Source organism: Lissotriton vulgaris, chromosome 4_1 (assembly GCF_964263255.1).
Source record: "Lissotriton vulgaris chromosome 4_1, aLisVul1.2, whole genome shotgun sequence".
Classification (NCBI taxonomy): domain Eukaryota; kingdom Metazoa; phylum Chordata; class Amphibia; order Caudata; family Salamandridae; genus Lissotriton; species Lissotriton vulgaris.
Genome location: NC_141691.1, coordinates 1566230406 through 1566257703, shown reverse-complemented (window position 1 = coordinate 1566257703; position 27298 = coordinate 1566230406). Strand labels below are relative to the sequence as shown.

The 27298-nt window shown below is 42.3% G+C and overlaps 1 protein-coding gene across 1 annotated transcript in view; it reads right to left on the bottom strand.

Moving 5' to 3' along the window:
* Window positions 1–27298, bottom strand: part of LOC147724247 (lectin-like) — a 100804-nt gene that overhangs the window by 42136 nt on the left and 31370 nt on the right. The window contains exon 3 of the mRNA XM_086966983.1: window positions 14833–14973. Within this exon, the coding sequence (XP_086823109.1) occupies window positions 14833–14973 (141 nt within the window). The remainder of the gene's footprint in view (window positions 1–14832; window positions 14974–27298) is intronic.

Here is a 27298-nt window from a genome sequence, read left to right as displayed (position 1 = left end):
GTTGTTCCAGTGGGGGATACAACGTTATTTTGGTGCATTTTGAAATGAAGCAGGCGAGGAAATCCATCATATTAACTTTTTCAAGGATCTGTGGGATCCCTGAAAAGCGAGTGTTATCTAGCCTATTTCTGTCTTAGAGTTGGGTTGTTTTTATTTACATATTAAAGTGATCTTTTTCCAAGTATGTAGATTCCACCAGTTTTGTCCAATAGATGATCATTTTTTCTGCTGCCCTGAGATGCAAGTTAAATGCTACTATGTTTTTTCCTATGTAGAGGGCGCTGTGTTTTCTTCCACATTGCTATAGATTTAATCAAAGTCAGCTCCTTCAGTATTGTTTCCAGAGTAATCTCTTTCATCATTTCTCCAGAATACCCCTCTCTTGAAAACATCCCTGAGCTCCTCTCTCGCTGCAAGGGGGTTGTAGCCTGTGTCAGATTTAGGATTGTGACACGTGGAGGTATCCCTATGATGAAGCATGACACCTCTAGTGTATAAGGGAAACTGTTCTTCAACGGAGACTCCTCTTCCCTCCCCCCATACCAGCATAGTTGTCTTTACCCACACGCTCGCCTGGCCTGACCTGCCCTCGGACCCAAGGGCTCTTCGTGTGATAGATATTATTAGGATTGGGGAGTTTCCCCTTGCTGGTCCATAATAAACCTCCTCAGGCCCCACCTTGAGTGATTTCTCAGTGACTTCCCAGCCAACCTCTGAGGTCATTGTGCTGGAAATTATCATGTGTTCCTCTTCTAGTGAGGTCTCACTAGGAAGTGTGTGTTGACCACACTACAGTGTGCTATATAAATTCAAGCAAATACCACATTGGAAGTACACCCAGGTTGGTTTGGCGTTTGGTTCCTTTGCCTACCAGGGATCCTGGTTTTGCGTTTTCTTCTCCACAGGAGCTATTGACGCTCTCTGCGTGGACCATGCCACTATTGAGTCCATCGCCCTGCAATAGCAGGCTGGGCCTGCTGTGTGGAGTTCTTCTCCCTTATCACTTCTGCCCACAGCGACCTGCCTCTGCGAGCGGGGCTGGGACTTGCACATTCTTGCGCCATGTTATCAGAATATGTTTGGTGTCCTTGGCCCCTGTTGCTCTGCATAAGAGAGCATGGCTTGGAATCTCAGCACTTGGCCACTGCGCTTGGCATTTTTGGGCAGGGCTTGGGGGTCTTCATGTACTATTTGCCCTGCTGCTTGTGGGCACATTGGTTGTTTGCATCTCGTTGGGGTTCTCACTATGGTCTTGTGGCGAAGGTGGTTGGGTTTGATGTGCCTGATTTGTTTTCCCCGCATTTCGTATGGGGGTTACAATGGGTTGGCTCCACACCTGGTCTGAACTCCCCGGATACCTTTTTGTGGTATGGTGCTGGATGTACCTTTGTTACTTTATGTCTTTGGCACTCCACTTCGGATCTCTGAAAGCCCTTTTGACGTTTCCTCCTTCTAGGGTTTGTTGGCCAAGTTTATTTGTGCTGTGTCGCTTGGTATGTTTGGCATTCTGTACCCCGAACGATGTGTGTGCCCAGTTCAGGCTGGACTGTTCCCATTGGGGTCAAGACTGATTTGCATTCGGCTGAGTCTAAACTGGAATGGCGTGGCATGCAAAAGAATCAATGGATTTAACCCAGATCTATGACTGGGGGTGAATGTTTGATTAATTACGCATACCCCTCTTGCCTTAAGTGGGAAGGGTATGCCCAGACATGGGTCCCGTGCTAGCTACGCCACCAAATTCAAGCTAGCCTGGCTGATGAGGGGTGGTATCGCTAAAGCCGTCCCAAGATGCCTGTTTGTGGTCCAGGGTTGACCTGGTATGGCAGTTCTGGCTGGACTGTTCCCATGGTGAACAGAGTCAAGAATGATTTGCATATGGCTGGATCTAAACTGGAATGGCATGCAAAAGAATCGATGGATTTAACCCAGATCTGTGACTGGGGATGAATGTTTTATTAATTCCACATTCTGTCCATCATCTGTTCTTTTTGCATTTGTTGCCCTAGGTGGGCAGGGTATGCCTAGAGATGGGTCCCATGCTCCCTACGCCACAAGATTCAAGCTAGCCTGGCTGATGAAGGGTGTTACCCCAAAACTGGGCCCAGGATGCTTGTTTCTGGTCCAGGCAGGACCTGACATGGCAGTTCGGGCTGGACTGTTCCCATGGGGAACAGTGTCAAGACTGATTTGCATATAGATGGCTTTAACTCAGATCTGTGACTGTGGGTTGAATGTTTGATTAATTCTGCATTCTGTCCATCATCTGTTCTTTTTGCAATTGGCTGCGGAGGCGGCAGCTTTTTGGTCCTGGGTATCCCCTCTTTGAATCCCACTGCGGGTTGTGTTTTGCCTGATGAGGGTCAGTGGGAAAGTGCCAGAGGGTTCCTTGTGTTCAGGATCCTGATTGAGCAGGCCTACTGTGGAGTGTTGGCGGCTGTTAGTTTCCCCTCAACTTGCGCTTTTGCCCCTTTTTGCCTGGTTGTTTGTCTTTCTCTCTTTCTCTTTGCGGAGATGGTGCTTGGAGTCTGTCATCTTTTAGATTCTTCTCACGACTTATGGCACCCCTCTCAGTATATTATGGGTGATTTTTGTTGGGTTGCGATACACTTCTGCTTTTTGTGCCTCAGTGCCCTTCTGAGTGCATGTGCGCTTTGCACTTGCACATGTCGCATGTATGACATATGCTTGACAGGTCCTTTTTCCCTTGTTTTCTGTCATGGTGTTCTCCTGTGGACATGTTTTGTAGTTTCTTTCCATTGGTGGCGTCTCTGAAATTGGGCTTATCGGGTCTGGTGGTTTAGTGGACTTTCGCATCCATGGATTGGTCACTGGCTCAGATACCGGCGGGTTTATTCAGATTTTCCTCCTTCTGAGGTCAATCAAATGGGTGCCATGGTGTTGGGTGGCTATAGCTATCAGTTCTACATCGCCAATGTGCCCTTCTTGGTGAATTTGCGCTTTCCTTTAACTTATGTCGCACTCTCCTGGCCTCTGTTGGATCTGCCCCTCCTGCAAGGGGTTTTGGTCCACAAGGATCTCTCATTTTTTCCATCTGGTGGGCTGTGGCCTTGATCCTGGCTTTGGTTTTCTCCTGTCTGTCGGGGGTCTTGGGGGAAGTGTGTTTGAATCAACTCCCAGTTGCCATTGTTCTTTTTTGTGTCTTGCAGGGGATGTTGGTCCCCTTCCTTTGTGTTTGCAGCCGCTTGCAGTACAGGGGCCTGCAGCTTTGCTCGATCTTCAAAGGGACTGCCCTCACAGCTCTTGTGTTTTGCTCCTCACATCCCTCATCCTGATGGACGCCTTACTGCGAATTTCCTTCCATCTCAATGGTCTGCTCTGGGCTCACGCTCCTGCCATTTCTGGGTGCTTCTTTTGGGCTTTTCATCACCGCCATGGGTTTTTCTGACCCTGTTGACCCCGTTGATGCTGTGGTTCTTTGGGGCCATCTTCCCTCTGTTCCACCATCTTTTCTGGGTTCTGCTCCTTCCCTGGGTGTCTGCCAGTCTCTGACTGTCAGGTCTGGGGAGTTGGCCTCCACACTGCCCATGCTCTCAGGGTCCATCTCAGTTTGTTCCCTGTTTTCTGGCTATCACCTGGATTAGCGGTTTCGTCTTGAGCCACCGAGATTGGGGGTGTCTCTGGTAGTGGCTGTCACCTCTGGCTACATCAGGGGCTTGTTTCTTCCTTCTCCCTCAATGGTCATGGTGTCGAATCAAGGAAAAGTGGCCTTGCTGAGGGATCCCTGATCTGCTGTTCCCATTTCTGGGCTCTCCAGTCTTTGTCCTGGTGAGTTTTGGTGGCTATGTGGCAGGCACTGTCTCTGTTTACTCCACTCCTTTGGCCCCATGCTCTCTGTGTTCGGACATCTGTCATGGTCATTTGTGCCTCAGTCGACCAGCGGGGGGAGCTGTACCGGTCCCTGTCTTCTGGTTTTTCTAGAAGATTGGCTAATTTGCAAGCTTTGGGGAGTCTCCTTCCTCTCTTGGTGGTCTGTCTTTTGAGGGTTCTGACTGGACTTTGGTTTCTTTTGAACCTGGGTGTGCCCCTTTTCTTTCAGCCACCCCTTTCCTGGTTCGGCCTTTTCTGGCTGGGTCTATTTGCAATGATGGTGTTGGCCCTTCTCCCTCTGTTTGGTTCCTTTGGGTTTCGGCCTGGGCAGTTGCTGCTTCCTTACTCCTATTGTTCTTGCTTTCTGGTTCCTCAAGGGGTTTAAGTGGTTCTGCAGGCAGTTCTTCTATTTGTCTTCTCCTGGTTTCAAGACTGTGATTTCCCCTTCATATAGGTTTGTCTGCTTGTCTGCGTTCATTGGTTCCTGTGCATCCACCTCTGCTACTTGCTTCTCTTTTCAGCTCGTCCTCTCTCCTGCACCTCAGGCTGGGTGTATGTCGCTGAGATGGTTGTCCCTGTTGGCTTGGGGTTGTTTGCTTGCATTGGCTCACTCTGTTCGGTTCTCTCAAGGACCTTTGGCCCTTGCATCTTGCTGTCATCAAAGGGGTGCTTTAGCTCTTGGTGTAGGGGGATGGGTCTGTCTCCTTTTTCCATGATGCGTCCTTTTTTGTGGGTGTAAGGGGATGGGTCGGTCTCCTTTTTCCATGGTGCCTCTTTTTTTGTGGGGTCTTTTTGCTCCTGGATCCTGTCACCTGCTCTGAGGCCCCCGCCCGGGGTCTTCCATACGTCTTCTGACATTTCCTGGTCCTACTTTACACCCCTGTTTTCAGTTGGTCTTGAAGGTTTTTGTCCTTCGGGTGTTTTCTCCTTCATCGTCTTCTCTGCTTCTCCGTAGTTGGGAGTTCTCCGTTCTCTGGATGTGTTGTGGGCTTTTTGCATCTGCCTGGGTCATTCCAATGCATTTGGGTGGTGGCTTCCTTATGTGTTGCCTGTGGTCTCTCTAGGAGGGGTATTGGGCCTTCCATGTCCGTTCCGCCTCATTGGGTGTTTTATTTCACTGCCTGGTCCATGTTTCAGAGGGCCTCATTCCGTGATGTTTGTACTGCTGCTACATGGGCCTCTCCCCATGCTTTTGTTTCCCCTTCCAATCCTCTGTTAGGGATTGTGACTTCTGCTACTTTTGGCGCTCATGTTTGTCTAATGCACATGTTTTGTGATTTCTACTCTTTTATTTTTGCCATTACACTGACCTGTTGGTTTTTGTTTCCTACTTTTGGTATTTGTGTCTCAATCATCATTCACTTGGGTATGGGCTCATTGTTAAGGAATGAGACGGGAAGACCGACGAAGAGTTAATGTCCAATAACTCCCTTGTAATCTTAATTATCCCAAATTCTGGTCTTCCCTTTTCATTACTGAGCCCATCCCTCCCTCCCTGTTTCTGTTTATGGTGATTGGTTTATGTTTTTCTTCTTCTTGAGTTTCTTTGGTATTCTCAGGATGTGTGGATGATGCACTTCCCCATTTATGCATGCCAAGCCAGGTAGGCTGCACCATATTGGTAGAGGCATTCGTCTTTTCTAAGTAATAGGTTTTTGTAGAGCAGACAAGCTACTCATTCTTAAGGTATGGAAAAGGAAGATCAGGACTTGGAGTAATAAAGATTACCTGTGACTAACCGGGCATTGGCAATAACACGATGATTTGCCTGAAAGCTCCCTTTTTTCTGTCTTCCAAGGGCTCATCCTTCTGCCCTCCTGGCATGCTTCTTTCCTTCTCCTTCTACCTGTGAAAGGACAATGAGGTAACGTTTCCGGGCTCCCTGTCTGCAGGCTCCTTGGCAGCGATTGATTTTTCAGTTTCAATCTTATTCGAGTGGCAATTTTCCCAAGCTTCAGAGCCCTGGGGTATGATCTTCAGTTGTTGTCCTGATGAGAAGGGTCTGGAAATGTACAATTGTTCACCATCCACCCTGCAGCCAGATCCAAGGCAAGGCAGCCATGGTCCAATGCTTATTGCTGTGTGTGTCATACTGAAATGGGTGGCATATTCTCACTGGTTGCTTCCTGATGTTGGGTTCCTTTAAGGTGACTCTGGTGAGTGGTACCTGATGGAGCTTCAGAGAAAATAATACCACAGTGCTTTCACAATGTGCAAGTTGTCATAAATGAGTCTGAACAGCATCATCCTACACCCCATTTTTACCTCAGGGAGAGAGAGGCATACAGCATTGTGTGGTTCTATCAAGACATAGGTCCTAAATGCACAAAACTCAGGAAAGAATAAAAACTGCAGATATGTAGTCATTAGATATGGGAATAAAGGAAGAATATAAGGCAAAGCAACTTACTGGCTGTATAGCAATTGAGTCTTCAATTATACTTTGTACAATGCACATTTCCCCCAAGGTGCAATCATATCAGACCAAATCTTTTCAAATATACATCCCCAGCAGGGGCAAGCAGGTGGTACCAACAATATACAACCCCCCAAGGGTACCAAAGAAAACATGTCATAAACATCTATTGAATGCATGCTTCCCTTCTGCCTCACAAAGTAACGTGAAATACATGCAGTTTAATCCTAAAGCACACAACACCAGGACATTGCATAATGCTCTGTCCCTGCTGGGGAACCTGTCACCAGGAGAAGTCCCCTTCAATCATCAAGTCCAGGCAAATCAGGGTAGGGCAGAAAGATACAGGACCACTAGCAGGTCAGTCCTCACTTCTGCCAGCCCCGTAACCAAAACATGAAACATCCCAAGAAGGGGATATAATCAGCAATTCAGTCCAATATTTTGTGTTGCTTTCATTCTCTTCGACTTAACAATTTGCCTATTCCATTTTGCCTCAGGAGAGGGTAGGTGTGTGTGCTTTCCAAAATGTGGCTCCAGCTGCAGGTGCACCAGTCATTGAGGAGTCACTCCAAGCATGATTCAGGGATGAAGATGCCGAAGCCCTATATGTTGCAGTTTAAAAGCCTCAGTCTGTGGTCCCGCCAATGACATCACTCCACTCACTCACAAGAGGCACCACCATCGGCCTCCTCCAGCTTGCTCCTAACCATGGCACAACTAATGGTGCACCTCTGCTATGTGCAGAGTGCATCCGCACATACTCCCCTGCTCCAGGCTCCGCCCACTGCTGGAGTTTTTTTTTATTTTCTTGATTATCTCAGTGATATTCCTCACAATGTTATGTGCCAGTGTCTCTAAGGGAAGATTGTCTGATGGTTCTGGTTAGCTGCCATCAGTTGGCTTGAAGACATGTATAGCCAAAAGGGGCTGAACACTTCGTAAAGGGGAATAGGAAACATATGTATTTAACTGCTGTTAGCCAATGATGGTTTTGTTGAAAGCTTAGACATGTAGCAAAGTTGTTCTAGATCTGATCTCCATCAAACTGGGGCTTCTTCCTCAATATTTCGTCCTTAACAAGATCAGGTGGGAATAGTTAGAGTGCAGGTTCTGGAGGGTGTCATCTTTTAAAGAGGTTTGGTCTCCAACCTCCAGACCTCAAGAAATTTACATAATTCTTCGATTTTTTTTCACCACTTTGGACAAGACAGTGTGGGTTTTTGCTTCACATTCATTATTCTGACACCAGTGCTTGTAGAGGTGGCCTTGAAAAGGAAGAATTTGAAATGTGTCTTCTGATCAATTTGTAATCTAGGAGCCGTCAAGCCACAGAGCAAGTCTCTTGAACAACTAAGCAATAATATGATATGATAACAGAAAGTAGCCATTGTTTTTGATCATGGTTTTAGAGGTCGAAATTTCAATTCTTCTGGTGACCAAAAAAGGCCTACCAACATGGTGTCTCTGATGATGTGAGGAGGTTTACCGAGAACTCTAATCTGAAAAGGCAGGACTGGAATGAAGTTAATCTCTAATGCGCCTTCTTTCACAATGGTGGCTGGACTAACTTGTTATTTTTGTAAGTATATGCATTCACGCTTTTTGATGCATACAGGCTGCAGCAAGGAGCAGCTGTTTCATGCATTTAGGGCTAAGGTCATGAACTTGTCCTGATATTGGTTTTCTCTTAAAATAGAACTGTGATACTGGCAAAATACATGGACATAAGAGTATCCACCTTAATGCCCCCTAATAGAGTAAATCTATCTGCTGCACAGCTGCCAGAACAAAGACCAATATTAGCATCTTGAAATACTTCGTGAAAAGTAGTGTTTTCTATCAGATAAGCAATTTCTATGATGATTACATCTTGGATTCTACTTCCTGTACTTGGCATCTTATCAGGTTCAGAATATATTGAAATAGATGGATAAGCAAGTCCACCCAAAAATGCACTACACACAAGAACTGATCAGTAAAAGAATTTGCTCGACCAACAGTATGACTGGAAGTAGTTAGATACAACGACATTGCAAAAGGAAGGCATTGAGTTTCGAACGATGATGTACATCTTTAGAGGTGCTAAATTTAAACAACAACGCTTGATGTCTATAGCTTCGTCTGCACCAATAAATAGTTTAATAAAATGTCTGGTGAAGGAGGTTATTTTGCACTACTCAAAAGCGTCATGATAAACCTGAATGGGTGTCATTCATGTTTTATCCCTTTGACTGTACAAGGTGCCTTGGAATGTATAACTGTCATTTCCCATTGATTTGAGGACATAGCATGCTCTGGGTTGATGCCTTAAGAGATCACATGAGGCTTGAATAAATCATGCAAAAAGGACATCTGGCACCGGATGGAATTTGTTGGCTGCCATATGGGCCAAAGTTCATTGATCCTCATGACACATTCCATGTAATTCCTCCCATACCAGGCTATTTATATACAGTTGGCGAGACACGTCGACAAATATAGGTATGGATGCTACCGCTCTTCTCACACACAAGTTTGAAATGCCACAAACTGTTGAACTCAGGATCTTTTTAGTCTTATCATGACTTCTGTGGCTACAACTACCCATCACGTGAGAATTATGAACTTTGTTGCAATTCTTCAGTAGCTCTGCTACCTCTGTAATAGTATTGGCATTAAAAAGACAAGAGTCCGACCTTTGGAGGTAAGCACTCCTTAAAATGCTTCATGACTTATTCTATTTGTGAACCTTCCTTTGAGTCCGTTGTTACAAAATGAAATGACTCAGTTGGGTCTATTCATCCTCTGTGGTGAAATGCAATCAATTTGGTAATTTTCCATAGATAGGATTTGTGCTGCTTAAGTTGTGTTGTCTCAAGAGCAGCATATGCGGTACTTCCTTCTGTAAACTCAATTTCAGATCTGAGGGAAGGTTATCGTCATATTGCTCCCCTGGTAGCTCACGAACTCCTGACTTTTGTAATTCTTAGTAAATCCTCTGGGTTCGCCGTGGGATCACTTCTACCTAAGGTGCACAAAACTATCTACTGTTAGACTCTAGGAAACGTTCGTGTTTCTTGACCGGAGGCGATTATCACATCACCTATTGGCATCGTATGCGAAACTGAATACCGATTTTGGAACGGACTGAGGAGCTAGTGCTTTTGCACTTTAACATTTCTGGAGCCCGATATCGGCCTAAATAAAGCAAGGACACATAATAATAAAAGAATCATGGATATCGTGCTGAAAATTGTGAACTTGAAAAGGATATGTATGTTAGAAGTGTGTATTCGAGGATTACTTTGGACTTGCGAGGACGTGGAATTTAGTTTTTTTCACGTCAGCCCTGATGAAGCCCGCTGGGGTTAAACGCGTTGGCTGTGTGAATCAAGAATAAAGAAGATGTTTATATGAAGACAAGTCTCTTTATCATTCTATGTGATTCGTGCGCATACTGTATGAAATTAATTATGGGCCTCTTTGCGTGTTTGTTTTCATTATTAATGCCTTAATATCCACCGGCTCTGAAATCAGACTCCAAGAAATAAGCATGTGTCATTCCTGTATTTAATAAAATCCTCTTTGGACCCTACAAACTGGCCAAATATTGGCTGTTTTTTCACCTGCTCTAACTCTTCAAACTGTTAGAGAAGTATCTCTTCGTTCAATTATCCCAGTTCGTGAAGCCCAGCCATCTTCTGTAACTAGCTCAGATGGGCATCCACCCTGGGCAGAGTGCCTGTTTTGTCAGCCTTAGACAACTTTCACTGCTGTGCTGATTCTAACATCTCTGTGGCTTTACTTGTATTAAACCTCTCAGGAGCTTTCGAGACCGCCAGACTTTGTTATCTAGATTATCTGACTTGTTTGCTAATTGTCTTTCAAAGCTATCTTTTCACATATTTCTTCCCCCCCTCTTAAATTCTTCAGTCAGGCACTGCCAGGCTCCCATTTACTTACTTGGTTAAATCAATTCAGTTAGAATTATTCCTTTATGCTGATGATACTCACATTGCTGTAAAGCTAACAGGTGATTCTGGCAGTGTGACAGACAAATTGCATGATTGCCTTTTAAGTATGCAACGGTTGACTGAATTTCGACTACCTACAAGGGTCTCTCTGTCCTTTAAAACCATTCACTTTTTGGGACCGTGAATTCTGGCTCCAGGCTTTGGTTCTGAAGCCTTCTCCTATGCCAATGGTAAAAAAAATAAACTAGTAATTCAAATTGATTTCCCCTAACAATGGCTGGGCGACTATCATCTGTGGTTAGGTCCTGTCTGTTTCAACATCACTCCTCGCAATTAATCTTACATTTGTGTTCTTTACATCAGAGAGTTCAGCCAGTTCGGATTCTTAATGCATTTCTCACTGCTCGATTAGATAGCTGCAACTTTTTTTATCTAGATCTTCCACCTTATTAAATTCAATGCTGCAGTTTATCCAGAACTAAATATTCAAGATTGTCCCTTGTCATGGACATTTGTGACCATATTTATGCAGCCATTGGATCATTGCATTGGCTACCTATAGCGGAATGGTTTTATTGAAATGTTTGTGCATAGTACAGAAAACCATCTTCTCCCCAAATGTATTGTCCTCATCACAGTGGATTCAGTGGCACATACTCAGTCATCTACTAAGATCCAAAGACACAATTTATGTGAGTTTTCCCAAATATCCTCCTAAACCCATGGACGGAGCAACATTCTCTGTTGCTGCTGCTTCTAAGGGGAACTTTTTACCCCTCCATCTCCATCAAGAGTCCAAACTGTGTAACTTTAGGAAAGTATTGAAAACATGGCTGTTTCTATTTTACCTTTCCCTACGGGTGAAGTATATCTAGCTTTACCCTACCACTTAGTTAGTTAGGGCCAAGATACCCTTTCCTGGGTGAAAGTACACTAAATAAAAACACTAAACTAAATAAGGAACAGAAGCTAAATTGCCCAGTGTGCCTCTAGAGCACCAACATTCCCTTTGCCAAGATTGGTCACCAAAATATTAGGGTACCTTGGACCTCAGAAATTCTTTTCCCCATCCTTAAATTGATATATATTCAGAGTTTGCATAGGACTGCCTGAGTGTCATATGCGAGGTTGAGAAGTGTGCCAATGGGAAGTTAGGTAGAAAATACTTGACACACATAGTACTAATAGTAATAAATACATGTGTCTAGGAAGGCAGAAAAATAGTGAGAGACTGTAATAATGATGAATGTATTTGGGAGGAAGTGGTGAGGAGTGAAGAGGTGGGAAAGGAGGAGAGAGAGATAGACATAGGAGAAGCCAAGGAAGAGTAGGCAACCGCAAAAGTCAACCAGAAAGCTAATAGGTGATATTGTAAGAGAAACCAGGATGAAAACTATTTTGGCATATTAGATCTAAAAATGCAATTTCTGGGTAGGGCTAGGCAAAATAATGATGTAATGGCTATGTGGCATGCATCTAAAGCCTTTGAAGTGAAAATAATGTCAATAAAAATACTAATTAAATCTAATTTGATGACCAATCTTCTCCTTTTGTCATGTTCATTCTCCAAAGGCAGCGAGTGTAAGCGGTGAGTAATTTCTGGTGAAAGAGGGGGTTCAACCCAGATATCCCATGAGACAAGTGATTAATCTTAAATTAAAAGATTAAGGGGCATATTACCAACTTTTAGCGATATTAACGCTAATGATGCTTAGCAACACATTTTGTAACGCTAAGCATCGTCGAAAATTATCGCAGAGATAACTTGCTATTAGCAAGGTTTATCTCAGAAGTGATAAAAATTCTCGCGCTAACTGCCAATCGAGAGATTATCGCTGGAAAACCAACGATAATCTCTTGAAGTTTGGTGTTAGCTTGATAATAGGGGCTCACAAACTTAGCCATGATATCCACCTTCCATAGGATATCATGGCTAAGTCAGGAAAATACCAGGTGTAAAAAAAGCAGTGCTAACCGCGGTTAGCGCTGCTTTTTTTTTTAGCGAAATCCTTGATAATAGGAGAAATGTCGCTTAACAACATTTCTCCTATTATTTTTCTCTAGAACGCCCCCTTTGCATCTCATTAGAGATGCAAGGGGAAGCGTAGAGAAAAAGGGTGCTAACATGCAAATTTGCGTGTTTGCACTCTGTTGCTGATAGGGAGATAATTTTATTTCCGCTTTCTTGGCTTTTAAAGTCAAAAAAGCGGAGATGAATCCCTTGATAATATGTCCCTCAGATTCTTAATAAAGGGAATATACATTCAGAATTACTTCTTTCCAAGGGAGAGGATGTTTTGGTGGGGCAGAGAGGCGGGGTGAGGGAGGGGCAGGGTGGGGGGAGCTGAAAACAGGAGTATGGATAATTGAAGGTAAGTAAACATTTTGATTAATAAAACGAATTTCGTAGCGCGCCCTGCATCACAAAATGTGATGCAGGGTGCGCTACGAAATTAGTTTTATTAATTTCCGAAAGTATCCAAAAAGTGAAGAATCTTGGTTACCTGAAATTTCACCACTTAAAATAAGGAATGGATCCCACCAAGGTGGGATGTAGAAATGGAGAAATTCAGGATAACACAGGACTCTTGCAAGTCTTGACACCTACTTTAATATAGTCATCAGGATACCAGAGGGAAGAGTTTTGCCACTGCGTGTTCTGAAACCATGGTGATTAATGTCAGCCAGTGAGACACTGTAGTTGTCCTACTCTTGTGAGACACTTGCTAGTAAGAAAAAGACAAATTAATAGCTGCTGGTGTAATTTGCATTTTAAACCTTGATCTAATGGTTTTATTCTTAGTAGGGATATTGTGTTAGACTGCTTTTTATGAGTAAATATTTTATCCTAATACATGTGAAGCCCAGTACTACTAATGTTATAAAGGTTGTATATTTGGTGCTATTACTGCAATGGTTTAAGTAACTGTGCAGATAAATAAATAAATAAATAAATAAACAAGCATGTTGGTGGTAAGTACTACAACAAAGGCAGGATTGGGTTGCAGATGGTGCACACTCATCATCTTATGTTGCAAATGTCTTGTGTAAACTCTCGTCAGCTAGTGTGCAAGGTCCTGAATGTCTCACTTGCTTTTGAGAACCACCATGTACAAATAAGTCTGCTCAGTTTGGCTCTTTGGCTTCAGTAGCCTGCGCCTCCTTTCCACAAGAGCAGTTCAGCTTCCTCTACTTCCAAGGCTGGTCACAATACCAGGACTTGTAGAGCCCTACGATTGGCCCTGTCATTTCTAGGACCATCAATACTCGTTCATGTTCCTAGTAAAAGTTGGTGACATAGATCTTCTCATTGAAGTGCAAAAAATTATGACTTATTGGCTCGATGTGTTCAGTGTTTATATTACTTGTGGGATTTTGGCAGGAAGCCATATTCAACCAAGTTTAAAGTTAGATTTGAATTATAAAATGGTTACCTATTAATTTATAAATCATTAATTCACTTGAAAGCATTATTGCACTTGGTGGAATCTTGACAGAGCCATGAGAGGGTTTTTTTTTATAGAGAAGACATTGATCAAAATGGTAAGGTTTTCAATACTTTCTTGGGAGATTAAACAGTAAAACCACTTTCAGAGATGAATGGAGGATGTGGTCCATGTGTTAAGGTCAGGATAGTGAAGGGAAAGCCCACCTACCAGTCACAGTTATATTTGTGAACTTGAAGCAGTAAATAAAGGCTAGAATCAGGACCGTAGGGTCCGATATCAAGAGATTCTGCTCTTGAGGCCTGGATTATCAAGGCTCTAGTACTTTTCATGCATCTAACTAAGCCTCGACCTGAACCCTCTTCTTAACATATAGCGAGTGAACCGTTCCTGTGGCAGAAGTCACTTGTTCAAACCCGTTTCCTCAAACTTTCCTTATGGCCAGCTTCTGGATATGCCGAGACGTGGTAAATCAAAGCCAGGCGGCCATAAATAGAGGCTGTGAAATAATCTAGTCAGGAATCCCCTTACACTTGCATCTTCGAGGTTTCATTAAGTTTGATATTTGGAGGATTTTATTTAACACAAGTGTACAGTAAAAGACAACAGGGGTTTGCAATCACAATAAAGATTTGTACTTGATTGTTGATCTCCTAGAGTGAAGCTATATTGTGCATGTAGTGCCTAATTTGTAAAAGAATAGGTGTTGGGTCCCACATTTTCTTTTCGAAGCCTGTGGCTGTTACTTTCGAATATAAAGGGTGCTGAATATTAAGACTGTATAGTCTTGATCTGACCTCACAGTCTCTTTTATCCGTGACCAAATACCCCCTGCCTCTTTATCTCACTCTTCAGGTTCTTCTGCACCCATTCTTTCTTTTTTCGTCACAGTTTTTCTGTCTTTCTCTTACTCCTTTTCCCCCTTTTTTTCTTTGTTTTTCTCCTCTCTTACTCTTGGTAAAAGTCTGATGAGGAAAAATAGGTGCCAGTGGGCCACACCTGCAACCTACAGGCTCACATTAAGCACGGTGTGTATTTGTCACATTTGCTCCAAGAGAATAACATGAATTATGTATAATCAGTGAAGTTTCGCAAGCCACTTTTCAGTGCAGTCAATATTTTATTTTTAACATAGCAGAAGCAAATGGGCCACAAACCTTCATGCACTGGCGACTGCACTTACCTTGTAGCAATCACTGCCACCAATCCATACTTGAGGGTTGCCTTTTGCACTGGTCAATACCAACTGCTTAATAAAATCGTTTTCTTCCACTGAGTGCACAGAAGCAAGATGGGCACCGGAAGTAAGGCTCTGGCAATGGAGCTGAGGAAACAGATGTTACTCACAGTATGTGGAAGAGATACAAAGTGCAATCATGAAAAGTGCTCTTTACTGCAGGTGTTGCAGACAATATTCATGACAAATATTACAATCAAAGAGGGTCACAGATACTTCGCCTGCAAGGTAAGCGAGAGACTGCAAAGCTGCAGTCTCAATTACTGTGAGAGGCAATGAGTTCAAGTATACAAAGTAACTCTCATTGACAAAGTCGGACTGATCAGAACAAAGTCCAATTCTCAGGACCCATTTTACCAAAGTCTTAGGGACACAACTAGAGGAATAATAGTAGCATCCATGCAGCAGTTTGGCATGTGAAGCTCTCAAATTCTACTGGAGATTCCATTTTTTTAACCCAAGTATTATTGTTTTCACAATATGTCAGTTCTGGTGCCACAAACATCCTTAAGGTGACACTGTTTCTTACCTCTCATACAACACAAAGCATGGGCCTGAGGGAGAAGAAAAAAAGTAAATACCCTGCCTGGAAGCTATGTCCTTTAATCCCATCTTTAAGTAGCACAACTACCTACTGTTGGCTTGAAGTAAACATTGCAGACGCACAAGGAAGGAGCTGTCAAGGGCTCGTGATAAAAGAACTGCATTAGGAGGATGGAGAAATAAATATGCAGGAAGAAACTTAAAACTTTCCAGCTCCATAGATCTACTTGTGATACCATGCGTGACAAGGCTAATCGTGTACTTCTCATATGTTTGGAGGCTGACTTCTGAAAACCAGGCTCTGCTGTGCCTGAACGCTGACACTTGCACTCTTAAATCTTTGTATTTGGGCACAAAGTTTAAAACTATTCCTCACTGGTAAAAGATGCACTGAACTGCTTTCATTTTGAATACTATAAAATATGTTCTCTTCTACAATACTGAAGAAAAACCTATCAGTGCATCTTAATCCTTCAGCAAACTCTTACTAATCTTGGTTTCTCTGGCACTGTTGATTATATCTGACAAAACTCGGGTCACTGCTGTCCCACCCTATTGTTTCCAAGATCACGAAACGCATAAATGGTGTGCCATAAGCTACAAGCTTTTACCGTCATTGTGTAATCTATTATGGAGGGATTTGGCTTCCTCACTTTGCCAAGTTGGAGTATGTTTCTATGTGTACGCTGATAACTCAGTTACTTAATGGTAATCTTCATTACTCCGAGTCATGGTCTTCCGCATCGCAGTCCTTACCAGTGAGCACTTTGTGTCTCACATACAGAAATCACCCATTGCAAAAATAAATAAACTATGCCATATGCTATATGTCTTCCAAGGAAGTGGATAATCCATGACCTCTAAAGGAGGGACTGAAATGATATAATTAACTGACATATCAAGCAATAAGATATATCAACATTATCCTTTTCCTCTTTTCACCATGGGAGGAAGGAAGGGAACCTATAACTGCTACGAGAAAGGCTTGGAGTAATGAAGATTACCGGTAAGTAACCAAGGGCCTCATGTAGGTAAATAGTATTTACCGATTCATAAATACAGAATTTTACCGATTCGGTATTTACGAATCGGTAAATGCTATGTAGATAAAAATCGGTAATAAATACCGAAACGTTAAGATTCGGTATTTACCGAATCGGTAATTAAGGAATCAGTATTTGCCATTCATTCCCATGGGCCTGGAGGCCCAGAGTAATGAATGTCAATTACCGGATCGGTAAATACCGATTCGGTAAAATTGGGAAAAAGTCAAGGGTGGCAGGGTCTCACTTTGACACCCTGTTGCACCCCTGATTAGGGCTTGTGTGCACAAGTGGCACACATACATGCCCTAAGGGCATGTATCTCTGTCACATGGCACAGATGAAAATGCACATATTTGCAATTAGATTGGAATTCGTTATTTACCACCAACTAATAGTTGGTGGTAAATAACGAATTCTTTAAGCCCAGAAGCACTGTTTGAAGTGTTTCCTACATTTCATTTACCGGTAAATACCGAATCGGTAAATGATGATTCGGTAAATACCGAATCGGAAAATACCAATTTGTTATTTACTGAATCGGTAAATATACCCCTACATTGGATAAGTCTATTACCGGTCGGTAACAGCCGATTTCGGACGTTACCGACCGGTAATAGGCCACCTACATCTGGCCCTTTACTTACCTAGTCTTTCTTCCTTGGCCCAGTCCTTGCCAGTGAGTGTATACCCAAGTTGTTAAAGAAATGACACCATGCCACTAGAAGTAATGCAGCACCCAAATAATTATTTAGATCAACAAAATCGAAACGCTTAATGAACTGAAGACAGAACAGCTGTCCCAAACTCCGAACAAAAAACTTACCATTCTTAATCTGTAACGAGTAGTAAATGTATGCAGGGAGGACTAAGTTACGACAGCACACATTTCCTTTCTAGAGCCACTCCTAAAAGGTGCCTTAGAGGAGAAAGTACTGCTAGTGAAGCATCCCTGTATTTTGGAAGGAAGGTAGGGGTGGGTGCATATTCCACTCTGCTGGCAGAGTTTGTAGAGTTTTGCCCACTCTGCCCTCTACTTGGAACGCAGATTTCCATCAATGCTCCGCCAACTGCAGTGTGGGGGAGTTTGTTCTAGCACAGCTGGTCAACCGTAAATTGGCAAGAAAGAGCAGGAATTTGCATCTCCTATCATGATTTTTGGGCGCTAAAGGGCCTCCTGGCAAGATTTCTCAACACAGACGGTCGCAGCAGATTGAGACTGTTCTCATTTAAAAAGCTGCACCTTGAGTAAAAAATCTGCTTGCGCGTCAGAAAAAAGTAGCACACTCTGGTGTGTCATGTGGTGCTGTTAGCTTCAGGTCAGGCCCTCCCTGGACCAGAAAACAAGCATCATGGGACATCATCTTGTTTTCTTCTGCTACAGTTGCCCTAAGTGGGAAGGGTATGCACAGACGTGGGCTCCGCACTTGCTATGCCACTGGATGCAAGCTAGCCTGGCTGATAATGGATGATACCTCGAAACCGGCACCAGGATGCTTGTTTTTTAAGCCAGGGGGGACCGGAGTTGGCAGTATGGCCTGGACAGTTCCCATAGAGATCCGAATTAAGAGTGATCTGCAAATGGCTTGGTCTAAATTGGGGTGGCATGGTGAGCAGAAAAACAATAGATTTGACCCAGTCTGTAACTGGGGTGGGGGAATGTTTGGTAATGTTCAGCGTTCCACGTTTTTTTTCTTGTGTGTTGCTGTAGTCACCCCAAGTTGAAAGGGTATATCCTGACAAGGGTCCTGTGCTCGCTATGCCACTGGATTCAAACTAGCCTGGCAGATGAGGAGCGATACCACAAAACCGGTTGCAGGATGCCTTTTTTCTGGTCCAGGGAGGACCTGGCCTGGAAGTTTGGGCTGGAATGTTCCAACGGGAAGCATGGCCAATACTAATTTGCATATGGCTGGGTGCAAACTGGGGTGGCATGGTGTGCAAAACATCGATTGATTTAACCCAGATCTGTGAGTGGGGGTGAATGTTTGACAATGATCAGTATTCTGTCCATCTTTTTTTTTTGATTTGCCATTGACAAAATATTGTCCTCTGCCCAAATCCTGATTAGTTCTGCCTGAAATGCTAGCAAAGGAATTCTGGTACTCATCAGATAGTTCACATGGGCCCTCGTGACCTGATGGTCTATATTGATCTCTTGTGCCCCATATGCAATGGGCAACAACCTGCAGGCCTTTTTAGACAACTGCCAACTCCTTCCAGTTCGAGGATGCCAGGGACTCTGCAGGTCAATTGGTCCACCAGGATTGTTTCCCAATCCATAGCACTGGCATCCATTGTGATTGTCCACTGGAGGAGAGGATCCAACATTTCTCCTTTCTCCTGATTTGATGGATTTAGCCACTATTGCTGCTTCTGAGAAATTGGACCCAGGATGGGGACCAAGAGGTAATAGTTCTGAGACAATGGGTCCCAAAATGAAAGAATGAGCTAGAGGAGGTTTTATAGGTGTATGTGAGGACGGGGTACTAGAAACAGAGCAGCCGCCATGTTACCCTGTACCCTGAACAACTCCCTCACTGATGCACTTTTGAAAGTTCCGAAGATTTCTCAAGCATTCCATTATTTTCTGCTGTCATAGAGGAGGAATAAATGCCTGTCCCACTTTTGTGTCAAAAAGAACCCAAATGAACTGGAGCTCTTGAGAAAGAACCACATGTTTTTGTATCAAATTGAACATGAAGCCATGATCATTCAGGCATTATGAAACCAACGGGAGGGCTTGTTGACCCTTATGAAAAGAAAATAGTTGGCACAAATCAGCCATCTGCCAAATAGGGCAAAATTAACAGACCCAAGGAATGAAAGTTCCCCAGCAAAGGTGCAAGAGTCTTAGTAAAACCCTCTGAGGCCAAAAGGAGGACATAGGATTGAAAGAATTGACGCAAGGTGAATAATCTTAGATCTTTCTAAGACATAGGATGAACAGGGTTGTGGAAGAAAGCTTCAAGAAGGTCAATAGATGCTAAAACCATGCCAGAGGAAATCAGAGGTGAAATGTGTTGTAAGCTCATCATTATGAATCTTTTGTAAGGAATATAGAGATTCAAAGATTGTAAGTCTAGAACTAGACCACACTCCCCAACCTTTTTTTAACTAAATCATTAAGAAGTAATATGCTAATACCCTTTCCTGCTTTGGCACCAGATTGATGGCCCCTTTCCATGAAATATATAAAATTCATTTGAAGAGAACCTCAGTCTTCTGGGGATTGCTTAGAGTGGGAGTTGAAATAAAAATCTATTACAGAGGGCAAAAAACTTAATCTGATAACCTTTCTTAAACCAGTTAAAGGGCTCAGCAACTGAAACATTCTTGATTCTTCCGTCCAATTCCTAATAGTCATGTGCTAGGTTTGGCTGTAGTAGATGGAGAACCTACAGGGTGTTGGTGGGACTTGTAAGTAAAGGGAGTGCCACAAACCTCATCCCCTTCCCCAAAAGAGCTAGTAAGCCCCTTTAGAAGTACAGGTCCGACCAAAGCTTGATTGAATCTAAAGGCTTGTCCTGTAGAAGGAGGTTTAACTGAGGCAAGTATCTTGGGATCCTTGGCTGATCTCTTTATAAGTTCTTCAAGTTGAGTACCAACACGTTTAGAACCATCAAAGGGAAGAAGACTCAGGAGAGATTTCTGAGAGTTGTCTGCCTCCACAACTGCATCTATATGTGGTATCTAGAGTAGATTATGAAGTCAGATATTGCCCCAGCAGCAGGCAAGAAATCAAAAGTTATTTCAGATACTAATATGACCTGTTGCTCCATAATTTACTATCTCGCATTTCCATCTTCACCCGGCTGCAGTTCCTCAGCTGAGGCTTGGGAGTTGTGAAGAATGAACTGAGCTGCATATGTAGCATATACCCTGCACTCATTGCAAAATTAGAGTATGACATCTTACTTGCACTGTCCACCTTTCTGTTGACCTGATTTGAACACGAGGCACCCTCAGTAATTATCGTGGCAATCGAAGCCGAGTCAGCCATGAGAGAATCGACATTAACATTGACAGGGAATTTCCCTCAAAAACTTTGAAGAAGCTATGTTTTGCAAGGAATATCAGACATTTTGATTTATTTACATCTGCTCTTTCTCAAGATTGGGTCAAAGTGAAGTGGTTGACTTTCAGAGGGAAAGCTCAGAGGGGGTGAGATTTGAATTTCCCACCCATAGAAGGTCCTTCGCCGCCAGATGCCATTTGTAAAGTTAGAGATTTCTACCATGGGACTTTTTTGGATCTTGAATTTTTCAGGAGGGCAAGGCTGCAGGATGTAGAGGCACAAGGCTGGATACCTTCCTTGCAAGGTCTAGCTGAATATGATTTGCTACTGTGGAAAAGTTCAGAGTGGTAGCGACCTGAATCTTTGGCGCGGCAGCAAAGCACCTTTGTCAGATCGGCTTGACAGATTGTTCTTTGCACTGTTCAGTTCTTGGAGCCAAAAAGATTGCAATTTGCAGGTTTTTGGAAAATATTTGGAGTACAGGTTGTCACCAGCCAGGGATCTGGGACGTTGGAGCAGCTCTTGTGGGTCAAGACTCTAGCAGAAGCCAGCATCAGGGTCCGAGGAAAGGATTAGTTGGAACTGGCCATCTGGAAAGTTGAAGGGAACGCCTCTTGCAGCTTGTTGTGTCCCTATATGCTGAAGAGGAGGTCAGCTTTACGACCCTTGAAGTCTACTGCTTTGTTCTGGGTATAATAGGGAGAGCAAGTCCAAACTTCTCAGGTCACTGAGAACAGGTCCAGCACTCTTGTGTTCTTCCACAGGTCTTAAAGTAATCTGAGTGGACTACTATTTTTGCCAAATGCATGCCTGACAACAGACGGTGAGTGGAGGAAACTCCTGGACACCCTCTGAACAATGAGATTAAAGCATTTCCTGTGTTTCCTACTCCAAGCATTCCTACATTGCCCATCTACATAAAATTAAGGTGGCAAATCGTTCTTCCGCTGTGAAGAGATCCTGTACCCACCATAGAGTTGTGGCCAGGAAAATGAGCAACAACTCATTTGTTGTCACTCAAAGCCGGTTCTGGGGACAGATCCTCTCTCACTGAGACTGGTGTGGCTGGCAAGAGTGATAAATGAGTGGAAGGTTCAGGTGTTTGCTACTATCACCTATGACTGTGTAGGCCTCCTTGAAGTTAATTAAGTTCCTGACCACATCCCAGATAGTAATCTTGCCAGCGGTACAATCTCCATACCCAAGGCCTCTGTCTAGCACTGGAAGCAAGTTAGCCCCTCCTCCAGAGGGCTATTCAACTCCTGCTTAATAGCCGCAGCTCATACAAATGGGTCTCTAGGTGCTTTAGACAGGGAAAATAAAACTTTATAAAAGTGCACATTTTCCTAAATCTTTATTGCAAATCCAACTTCATCAATGAATTGCACTTGTAATAAATATTTTAAACAGTCCAAAATGAACTTTATAGATATCTCCTAGCCATAGAGAAGAATATTGCATTTATTGTTGAATGCCGATAATTTCCAATTGAACATCCAACAAAAGTAGCTTTTAGGGCATTTTTCACTGTAAGGAATGTCTTACATTTAATATTTACATGTCCTACTTTTAATACCATATATCCTTTTTTATGGACAGTAAGTCTGGACTAGCAGTCACTTATTTAAAACGAAGGTTTGGCCTGTCATAAAGGTTATGGAGACTGATTGTATTTGCAGTTTAAATCTGTACAATCAGGTTCCAGATGGCAGGCATGAAGTCATATTTACACTGTCATTGTGGTGGATGGCACAATAGGTGTGTCAATCAATTTAACTTACAGGCCCTGTGTACATTTTGATACCGTATATCAGAGGCCTATATGATTTAAATACACCAACCAGGAGTATGCCCATTTCATCACACTGAAAGGTGGACAGAGAAACTTTACTGCTGATAAACAGCGGTAAAACACCTAGAATTCAACAGCTATTAAAACAGTCAAGACAAAATCTAGGCACTACACCACTTATCAGATGGCCATTTCCAATGTGTTGCAAAACCAATTTTTAGAGGGACTCAGCGGGGGTGAGAGTATGAGAGGTCATTTCAGTTCAATACCATTTACTCAAGTGATATTAGTAATTAGAATTTTCCTAAATTATAGTGAGCCTTCTTCTTTCAAAGACAGCTAGCAAAGTATTAAATTAATATTAATATGTATGGCATTACAATATTTAGTAGTGAGGTAGGGAGATTTCTCTAGCATTTGAGATATTTAGTTAATTTCCACAGTGATTTATTTCATTCAATGCAAAAATAGCAAGGTTTGATTTACATAATGTGCTGGCTCCACAGTGTTCTTTCCAATGAATGCTATTCAAAATGTTTGCAAGTAAATGGAAAAGGGAATCTGAAGCTGCAGGCATTTCATTTGGGAGGGGCTGGTATAACCACTGAATACTAAACTTCTGCTGTCTTCCATAATGACCAACAAAAGTAATATTCACTGATTACATGAGAAGATATCTCACGTATGTTCACTGTGAATGTAAATAGAAAAAGAACGTAGAAACATGGTTATTTATATGCTGTCTGTACCTTCATTTTGGATCTCCACTGAGAATTAAGGCCAACAAATTTTTCCTCATCTCTCCTATACCATTATTTAAATGGACAAATATTTTCACCACAGTATACCCACACTGCTATGGGACTGAGACTCAATGCTAGTCAGACATTCTCTTCGGTAGAGGAATAATTGGTTATAGTACACATAAAGGAGCATCCCCTAACAAATTGTGCACCTTCTTAAGTAGAAACAGATATGAAATTGTGCTTTTATCAGAAGTTATAAAACATTACATTAAATCAGTCACCAGGCTCTGTATATATTATCAGGTGAGTCCAATATACAATAAATAAATGCATTTATCAATGAAATAAATAAGCTATTTTTAAGTAGGGAAGACTTTTTTCAGAATACAAAGATGGTAGCAGTAGGCTGTTGTCAATTTCAAATCCAGAGGGACAAAGGTCAGCTCGAATTGAAATAAAAGTCTAAGAATGTGGACTATTTCAGATGGAAGAGGTGGTGGACTCATAGTCTGTGACCACACTATACGCACCCAAGTAATGAATGGGAATTGTGCTTTAATAATTTTGCTCTGCACACTCTTAGAAAGCTTGGACTATAAATCTAAAAATGTGTACACCCTATGCCTAGGCAAGGAAATTATAGAGCAAGCAAAGACACAGCTATGAACTCACACATAGTGGACCCCAATACATGCATTCCACTTCTAGCCTGCTTCTAGCCTGAGAGGCTTAATTATGAGAGCCCTTCATCACTTTTGCACCATGTACAGTGGTATAGGCATGATACAGGGCTTGGAATCAGATTTATGAAACCAGGAAAAGCCACCTTGCGTGGCTTTGGGTGGCCTCATAAATCCTGAGTAAGGCAATGCAGCGCAAATTGTTGCATCCCCTTACTGTGCCCCCAGGAGGCGTTCCATGGGCATTGCGGTTGGGTTTTCCCACATAACACCTAGGGATTTTTACGCTGCCCGGGATTTACAAAATTATGTAAACCTGGGGAAGCACCAAATCTATACGCCTCCCAAAGTGTGGCGTTAAAAGGAAAAATATCTTTGTTTCTCCTATTTTTTTCTTCTTTTTAAGTGAGCTGCATTCTGCACACAAGGGGCCCTTCCTGCACAAAAACAATCTGCAACAGATCGGGAATAGAGGGTCCAACAGAAAAACTTTTCCAGTTCATTGATGCATATTTAAGACCATTTGTCTCGAATTTACCCTCGTTTATACGGGACACAAAACACCTACTAAATATGTTGTGTGATGTTAAGTGGGAGACAGGAATGACCTTGGTCTCTTTTGATGTAGTGGCACTTTTTACTAATATAGAGCATGAGAAGGGTTTGCATGCACTTGAATACTTTTTGGACAGGCGAGCAGTGGAATATTTATCTCACACTAAAATGTTTATAGACATGTCTAGACTAGTACTGAATAACAACACGTTCCTTTTTATTGATGACTGGTATAAACAACTGTGTGGTACTGTGATGGGCTCCAGATTTGCGCCGTCTTTTGCCAACCTATTTATGGGTAGTTTCGAGGCAGTGCACATCTGGGGGTCTCGTGGCCAACAGTGGGTGGAAGTCATCCACTAATGGGGTTGATTTATCGATGAGTGTGTGATGATCTTGACTGGCACACTAAGCAAACTCAATGCATTTTTTGAGTTTTTGAATGACAATTAGCATATTTTTGAAGTTTACAATGACCAAAAGTCAGCAGGAATTAGTGTTTTTGGATGTTGAGTTGTATATTGATGGGGAGAAAATCCAAACTCGTATGCACCGTAAACCAGCTTCGTGCAATGCATTACTGCATGAAGAAAGTGCACATCCTAAGAGCCAAAATATTTTGATCCCATATGGCGAGATGTTGCAGGCTCGTCGTAATTGTAGTCAGGATGATACTTTTGACCATAATGTGAGAGATAATAAAAGACGGTTTCTCTCACGAGGTTATGATGGAGGTGTAGTGGTCAAAGCAGAAACAAAGGTACATCAAGTGGAACGCAACAAAACATTAAAGGAAAAGTGCTGCAGGGTTTCGAAATTGTGAACAGTAAGTTCACAATCGCAAACAGTACGTTCGCGGGAGCCAGCTATCGCTCGGTTAGAATTTCTACCTGAGTGGTAGGAATACCAGCACAAACTGCAGTTCGCACTGCACTCCGCTACTCGCAGAACTTTGCAGAGTTTTTTTGTAACTTTGTAGAGTTCCGCGTAGCAAAACTCTGTAAACTTCGGCCAGACCTAACCAAGACAAACTGACAACCACACTGGTCACACTAAAAGAGTGGCTAGTTCTCATTCAACCTCCCTTCAATGATGTGCATTATATTTTTTATTCATATTGTTTCAATTTTATTGTTTTCATTCTAATAATTTGCAACTTTTGATCCCTACAAATTTTTTGTAAGCATTTTGGTGTAATTGTAATCAACAACCCCTTTTCTTTCGAACTCATTAATTTCATAGTTATAATGGTTTTCTGGTGCTACTGTTCATGAACCAAAATTTGTCTGTGAAGAATGTCTTGATACTTTTACCAAAGTACAAATCCTAAAATATGGATCCCTCATAAAAATGTGTTTTTGTTTGTGTATATTTTTTATTTTGAACAGGTTCACTTACAGCTAATATCATGATTGGGACCTAGTTTAACACTGCTGTGTTCCACTAGCAAGAATGAAGATGTATAGCGCGAGAACTGAAAAAAGAGTGAGATGGAATTGCCAAGCTTCTCTAACTAGCTGAGTCTATATTTATGTTTTTGTGAAAAGACATACTGTAAAGGATATTCGATGAAGGAAAGAAGCGGGGTCATTGCCTTTTTTTGGTGCTTAGCTATTGATGCAGCAGCCCAGAGTGCATCAATTTGTAACCTTAAAAGATTAACTCAATGATGTTCAAGGTATTTGCATCATATCATGAGACCATATGTGATCCTCATACTTTGGTGGAATCAATGACTATATGACAATATCTAGAAGACGTGGCCCTTTCTTGAGTTGAGAAGGAGCATAGACAGGCTCTGAACATGGTGATATAATTATTGAAGATATACTTGGCTATTGACAGGCTGGCTTCTGGGAATGCCCCTGGCTCTGATACCCTAATTGCAGATTTGCATAAGGCATATAAGACTAAACTAACTAGGATCTCAGAATTTGGTGTTGTATAACAAAACCTTAGAGTGGGGTGAATTCCCACCATCCATCAGAGAGTCACTCGTCATAATTCTATGAAACCCGGCAAGAAATAACTACTATGTCAATGATATAGACAACTCTTGTAAATCCACATAGTACAATTCTAGCACAAATACTGACCAGTAGGCTAGATTCACTTTTGTTATTTCCTGATCACTTCAGTTGCATCCAGGTTGGAGCCAGGTTCTTCAATCTATAACCCTTATTTACAGTGATATATCAAATAAGGTTGTAAATCTTTGCCGTCATGTGTTTTTTGATGTATAGTAATTGACTCCTGAGAAAGGCCCTTTCTTTGAGTGATGTTGAAGAAGATGAGGCTGTGGTATTTTTTCCTACAATTAAATGTTGTACACCTAGCCAACCACCAGAGTAAAAACTAATGGTCATATTTCATTTCTATTAACGATTGCTAAAGTACTCTGGCAGGAAACACCCCTTCCCTGCTCTTTTTTGCCATTGTTATGTAGCTTTTAAACTGTGTGAACTGCATTCACATAGAAGCATATGTCTTTTTTTACTCATTGCCTGATAATGTCTGAGTATGCACAGCATTCCATTATTCATTAAAAGACCAAATAGATATCTTCCCCCAGTGTTTAGGAATGTACATTTGGATTCTATGTTGGGATCTTTATCAACTGGGGCAAGTCAGAACTATTTCCATTGACTGATATCACAGAACTGGTTGTGGTGGTCTTCCTATTAGATGTGTATTGACTGTAAATTAGTTTGGGTGAAGATCTATAGGTTGCATGATGCAGTTCTTATTAATAACTATGGCCAAGTGATGAACCCACTTTCTGTTCAAATAGGCCGGTGGAAAAAGTTACAACTCTCAATTATGGTGTAGGATTGCCATAATAAAAACGGTGGCTTTTTTGAAATTCTTACACCCATCTAAAGTCCTACCAATTCCTCTTACAAGGTTTTTTTTCCTTTCAGTTAGTTTGTTATTTAGATTACTGTGGGCTTTAAGCAGCCAAGGGTTATTCGAGACATTCTCACCTTATGATGGGGGAGGGGAGGGGAGGATATTATGCACCTGCTTTAAAACTA